Here is a 6,714-nt window from a genome sequence, read left to right as displayed (position 1 = left end):
AAAAAAAAAAAAAAAAAAAAAAAAAAAAAAAAAAAAAAAAAAAAAAAAAAAATAGAAATCATTATTTCTTTAATACCCTCAAATTTTTTTAAAAGTTTCAAAAGTACCACTTTTTTTTTTTTTTTTTAAGATTTTTATTTTTAATTTTAATTTTTACTATTAATATATGGTAATTTTTTTAGATTCTTTTAAAATTTAAGTTATTATTAAAATATTTTAAGAAAAAAAAGGAAAGATAAAATATTTTTATTTCTTTAAAAGCTTATGGCGGGGCATTGCCGTATGAGCTACGAGAAGATACTGTTACGGAGATGGAGATGGAGATGGAGATGGAGATGGAAATGGAGATAAAGCCTCAACTCCCGTAACAATTGTAGAGCCGTTCTTCGTCCACCTGATCTGCGGCCTGCCTTCTGGATTGCTCGTTATATCTACTCTACCGATCGCATCTCCGATCCTTCTCGCACTCTCTCTTGATTAGGGTACGTCTTCTCTCAACTCGCTTCAACTTCATCCCTCCTCTTCCTCAGGTTTCTGTTTTCGAATCTGCTTTCTACATTTTGAAGGATCTATCTTCTTCTCCTTGTTCAGGCTGTTGATTGTCCGATTGTGATTCTTCTTTACAACCGGTATCGTACGGACCGAAAGCAATTCTCGGTATAGTTGACTCTCTTTGCTTGTATCACTTTACTCTATTTGTTCGTGGGAAAAAAAGGTGTGGAGTGTTATGGAACCAAATAACGAATTAAAATTTGGACTGTGTTCTGTGCGAATTTGCAGTACTTGAAGGCTGTGGCGCGAGGCATACTTGGACTCCCTGCTGGTTAGTATGTAAAAGCTCACTCCACTTGCCTTCTTTTGATTTTTATTAGTTTAGATTGATAATAAATGAAACAAGCATTCATAAGGAAGCCCTCTCAAAAGAATGAGTCCTCATTGTGCAAAATAGAACCTATAGAAAAATATGAAATGGCTCAAATTTGTGTTAAGTCGTTAACTACTTCTCAGATAGCGTATGGCTCAAATTTGATATGAAATGAGACTTCAAATGTCGTGCTGTGAGAGTTTTTAAAAGTGTCAGAAGGATTGTAATAGTTGTTACAGCCATTTTTGTTTTTCTTATCCAAATGATACATAGCTGTTTGGTTCTGCTCGCTGAACATGTCATAATCGGATCGATGTGGCCTTTTCTTATGCAGGTGCTATTATTAATGCTTTTGGAGAAATAGTTCTAGGCGCTCCTATTGGTGCTTCGTACGTGAACGAGTGATTGAAAAGCTATACTTCACATCTTCCATGGATTGCAAGATTTGAAGATTATGGTTTGAATAGAAGATTTAATCCAGAATTTGTCCTACAAATAAGTCAAGATCTGCTCTCACTTACTGCTGGTATTTTATCACCAACCATTTGTGGGAACACTACGTTTCCCTTTTCTTTCAATCCATATTGTGAATATTTCGAGTGGAATTCAAATTGGGAAGAAGATTAATCATCAGTAGCATCATTCGTCATGGTTGATTGTTTTATCATTCGTCATGTCTTAACTTTCTCGAGGCTGAATCATGATGATCATTACATTTGTTACTTTATGTGCTTTCATATACATGCTCTGAGTACTTCTCCTTCGCACAGATACTTCTCAAAGACCCATAACTGGCCTCCAGACATATTATCTCTCTTCCTTCTCAGTCGGTTCAGTTAAAATATCTACTTGACGTGGATGCATGCTTTTACTTGTATAAGATGTTTAGTTAACATACAATAAGGTGAATACAAACTTAAAATAAAATTTTTATGTGCCATTGCAGGCCAAATGGAACTGTTGATCACATGCTATGCATTCCAGCTCATGGCGCCATTATTGGAGAGTGGTTTTGCGCATGGTCCACTTGATTGGGAAAGGCCACGGCAGGTACTTGTTCTTCTGCACCTGTGTTTTCCGCATAAAACTTGGGCATGTCAAACCTCAACGACATTCAATAATGTCAATTAACAATCTCTAGTTTGAACCAAGATTTTTAAAATATTACATGATTTCAAGGAATCTAAAGAAAAAAGAGTGAATTCAAGTCTACTTATATCTTCTAACCCATGGAAATTTAGTGATAGAAAGCTAGATGATAGTGCATAGTTTTTCTTGGATCTATTCGTGATTTCTAGGCATCCTAAGAGAGAAGAACGAGTCAAGTTTGCTCATCTCAAACTTGTGAACTTAAAAAGAATAATTCAATAGATATTCTATGTGACGATGGTGTTGTATGGGATTTGAACAAGATTTCGGGATTTAGTATCAAAAAATATCTCAACCTGCCTCGTAGGTTTGCAAGGTCGAGACAAGAAAGAGAAGCTTTGCCGTTGGTTGATATAGGCACATATATAATAAGCACCCTGTTTATGTTTACACAAGTTGACTTGTGAAGAGGCACCTGTTATTAACTACACAGTAATGGAACGATAGGGGTAATGCTTTTCTTCTCCTTTGTTCTTTTCAGCAGAGACGTGATTTAGAGGCGGCTTTTCTAGGTTCTCCATTAACAAGTTGAACCAAAGTAAAGGCTTTGTCGCACGGTCTCAGAACCATCATCGAACAAGTTGAACAAAAACTGAGGGAGAGCAGCTATTCTTGGAAGGTTAGGCAGCAGCCCACCCACCTAATCGTTCCTTAAAATCGAGCCATTGCGTGCAGGGAAGCCTTCTTGCAAATGGGTTTGGTGTTGCTGCACCGATGTTGAGGCTATTATGACCAGGTTTTGGTTTACGAAGTTCTAGACATTGAAGAATATCCTTCTGCAGAAGACAACATAGGGAATTCAGCCTGGACATGATGGTCTGTGTTCACCAGAGTCGGATGCATGTTCAGAATCACCAAAAAGATATCGTGTAAGTCCCTCCGTGCCCTCTCTGCTTTGTTGATTTTCTTCAGAAAACATGTAGCCGGTGCGTGTCATCTGCTGTGATAGGCAGTGTTCAATATGACTGAAAAAATCACTGACAGACATTGATGGACGGATTCCAGGAACAATGACTTGATCCCATTTGTTGAACAGTCCTGAACTTTCTGATCCATGGTTTCTCAATTCTTCAGTCGTCATGCGAGCTTCCAGCCCTGAAATGTATAGTTAGCAAGTCAAATTATTTGCAGAGCTAAGGGAAAAAGGCAGCAGCTTGAAGACAGAATTAAAACATGGATGTTTTGGTGGAACCAGCTTTCATTATATTCATGTCGTTACCTGAGTTAGATGATCGAGATTGCTCAGAATATTCTTCAGAAGCACCAGCAAGACACTCATGTTCTTTAATGGTGGAAGGTGATCGAGCTCCAGATGATGACACCATACCTAAACTAAAGAAAGTAGCTCCCTCCTCCTCCTTCAAATCAATTCCTTCTTCGGATTCATTTGAACCATTGGTCTTAAAATATGGACATTCCAACACAATATCTGGCTGTTGGCTTAAAAAGTTGAGACGAGGATCGCAACGTATGAGCTTCTCAAAATGCTTGTTTAACAAGCCCTGTGAACACTGCAGGAAATGCTTTCTGCAGGAGTATACAGAAATAGAATCAATGTTAAAAAAGACCCAAATTGTCAGGCAGAGCAACAGAAATGAATCAGGCACCTGTGTCTGCTTGCTTCTCCACCAGTAAAGTCAGCTGTTGTTTGCCACAAAGTATGCTTCTTAGGCTGTGGATTTATTTCCCTAAAGAAAAGGGGCTGTCTCGCCAGCTGCAAAACAGAATGAAGAACACAATGGTAAACACCTATGAAGTACAGGCTGCAAATCCCACAGCTTCATGAAGGAAACAATGTAACTCACTACGACATCCAAAGTCCCGAGACCATCGTCGGCGTAAGTCGCCTTGAGGTCGATGATATCTGACCATTGGATTTCAATCTTGTTCTTAAGATTCCCATCTAGAAGTTCCCAAACCAACTTATGCTTGGCGAAGTAACACTTCGCCACTAGATCTCCTTCGTATCTCGACTTGTACTGCAAATCAAGAAAACCAGAACCACAATTAAGAATTCAGTTGTAAACAGGCAAGTAGCCAAAGGGGGGAAACAAGATAAGTACCTCCCAAGTACCAATCTTGAGAATTAACGCAGGGAAGTTAGAAGCCTTGAGCTTGTCTGCAGTACTAAAACCATTGGCTCCCTTCTGCTCCTTCTTGCTTAAAGTCGCTAATTCAGCAGTTTCCTGTGACAGTTTTGCTTGGATCAAATCCAACAAAGACGGACTCTTTTTTAGGCTCAAACCCAATGGACTTGGCTCATCTAGAGGATTGTAGGGAGTGGACGATATGGAAAATGCATTGGCTTCTGATGTCCACTTCTGCATATTCAAAAACAAAATCAGAAAAGCAAAACCCTGTTGTAAGTTCAAATATCATCCACAAAGTACTCTGTTTTGTATTACCGCCACAAAAGAACCAGAAAGAATCGCTTATTCTAAGAACAATTTGAATCAGATGATGAGAGAAAATCAGAGCAATACCTGGGAAGAGGACTCGGATTTGGAACGCTTGTGAAACTGATCGTGTGAGTCGTCAAAAGAATCCTCAACCTCCTTCTTCAGCCTCTTCGTCGTCGTCGGAATATTCTCCGTGCCCGAATTCATCAGCTGAACCATCTAGCCGGCGGAAAAGAGCAGCGATTCTTGAAAAACTCAGTCGGAGCAAAAGTCGAGCTACAGCGAGTGAGTGAGAAGGTGAGGGAAATCTCCGGCGGCAAAATCTCAGTGGGTTTATGTTGTTTCTCTTTGTAGAAGGTTAACAGCTACGTTCGGTTTCCAATTCGGTGGAGGAAGAAGCTCAGTGGTATGCCCCCTTCAAACTTATAGAGCCTTTGCAGACGGCAAACTCAATTGACTTAATTGCCCCCGCCCCCAAATCCAAGCTTCCACGTCAGCCGCCATTCCAGTCCATTCGGGACTGTCCCGTTAATTACAAACTCTGGATTTTGTAATTTTATTTCTTTTTTTTTAAAAGAATAATAAAAAGTTATTTGGATAATTTTCTTGGTGAAATAGCGGCCAGACGATGAAGAGTGAGACACTATTTTGGTTAAGCTTTGTCGTTTTATTGGGAGGCACGTGGCAGCACGCGGGGAAAACATGGGACCCGCCTGGCAATGTTCCTCATGGTAAGTGATTGCGGCTTCCCGTATTAGATTTTGGTTGGATTTGGACAAATGTGAAACGTGTCGAAAACTTTTTGCACACGTAAGTGCGTTCCGTCCACGTGGTGTGATTTTGGACTATGCTGTAGAGTGGGACCCAATTGTGGATAAGGTTTGAACACCAAGGCACCGTTTTTCAATTTTTTTAAATTTTTTTTTTTAAAAAAGAAAATTCATTTTCAAAGAATCCACAAAAATTGGGAGAAATATTCCTTCACGCCCCCACTCTCAAGCTCCCTTAAATTTTAAATTTGACTTTGATTATAATATATTTAATATTATTTCAGTTATTTTAAATATTATTAACTTTTTCAATTATTACATTAGGTTTTCAGTAGCTGACAGCTTCCCTTGTCGTAAACGGAACTAATATAGAATTAATTAGTTCATTAGAAAAATTTATAATTCACATATTATATAAAAGTTTATATGAACATTTTATCCAACACTTAAGTTTCATGTATTTTGTGAAGCAACTACTTTTTTTTTTCTTTTTTAAATATATATATATATATATATATATATATATATATATATATTATATTAGTCTTTTTAAAAAGTAGTTGACTATTAATAGAGCATTTCCTTTTTAAGAATTAGAATAAAAATTGTGGGACCCAATTTATTTATTTATTTTTTTGTGTTTTCTAAAGTTAGGAATGGGAATAAAACGTAAAATTATTTCTAAATTTGAGAATCTCATTCTTATTCTACTAATTTAATTTTCATGGCTTATTTTTTCTTCTCTCTTTTATTTAATTTGCGGGAAGCAGCTTTTTAACTAGATACGAGTAGAAAAAGATTTTTTCTTGTTAATTAAATAATATATACTTACATACATATATGTTTTTTTCATGTTAAAGATTTTTTTTATTCTTAAATTTTTTTAGGATAAAAATAACAAATTCACTAAATTGTACTTTTCTCCATTGGGAGTTTCAAACTTCCCAACCATAATGTTTTATATATTTTAATATTTGTTATCCATAGAAAAGAATAATAAAAGGGGAGATTTTATATATAAATTCACTTTTAAATATTATATTTACTTTTAACTATATTCTTTTAGTTTAATAATTATAGAATAAGGATGGAATCTTTGACCTTACCCAACATATACATATTTTGACTTCAAAAAAAAAAAAAAAAAACAGAGATGAATTGGGTTGATATATATTATTTTTATTAATAGTAAATTTTTTTAATCTAAACCAATCCGTTAAAATAATGAATTGAACTGAATCCAACTCTAAAATATTTAGATTGAATTAGACTAAGTTTGTTTTTTTTATTTATTTATCTTTATTTATTTTTATAAAAAAGTGAAAATTTAGTTATCTAAAACATGTATAACTTATTTTCAAACCTCGTTTTCAATTTTATTTTTATGAAAAATAAAATTACATTCGGAGAATAAAAAGTATTTTTTTTTTTTTATTTATAAATTGTCGGAGAACAAATAATCTATAATATATATATATATATATATATATATATATATATATATATATATATATATATATATATATATATA

The 6,714-nt window shown here is 35.4% G+C and overlaps 1 protein-coding gene across 1 annotated transcript; it reads right to left on the bottom strand.

The window, feature by feature from the left end:
* Positions 1-2,207: 2,207 nt before the first annotated feature.
* LOC111441679 lies at positions 2,208-4,897 on the bottom strand. Its single transcript, XM_023078764.1, has 6 exons — positions 4,498-4,897; positions 4,078-4,335; positions 3,820-3,993; positions 3,622-3,728; positions 3,234-3,541; positions 2,208-3,109 (listed from the first exon to the last, which is right to left on the bottom strand). Exons 1-6 carry the CDS (start codon positions 4,630-4,632, stop codon positions 2,814-2,816), a joined length of 1,278 nt encoding a protein of 425 aa, XP_022934532.1. The 5' UTR covers positions 4,633-4,897; the 3' UTR covers positions 2,208-2,813.
* Between the last annotated feature and the right edge of the window lie 1,817 nt (positions 4,898-6,714).

This window comes from Cucurbita moschata, unplaced genomic scaffold, assembly GCF_002738365.1.
Source record: "Cucurbita moschata cultivar Rifu unplaced genomic scaffold, Cmos_1.0 Cmo_Scf00004, whole genome shotgun sequence".
Taxonomy (NCBI): Eukaryota; Viridiplantae; Streptophyta; class Magnoliopsida; order Cucurbitales; family Cucurbitaceae; genus Cucurbita; species Cucurbita moschata.
Note: the sequence above shows the minus strand (reverse complement) of the source record. Positions and strands in the feature narration are given on the sequence as shown.

Excerpts from the sequence above, each read along its gene's own strand:
- LOC111441679 (XM_023078764.1), bottom strand. The coding sequence starts at position 4,632 with ATGGTTCAGCTGATGAATTCGGGCACGGAGAATATTCCGACGACGACG. Across the intron at positions 4,336-4,497 it reads AATCCGAGTCCTCTTCCCAG|AAGTGGACATCAGAAGCCAA; the intron begins GTATTGCTCTGA and ends TTGAATATGCAG. Across the intron at positions 3,729-3,819 it reads TCGGGACTTTGGATGTCGTA|CTGGCGAGACAGCCCCTTTT; the intron begins GTGAGTTACATT and ends TCTGTTTTGCAG.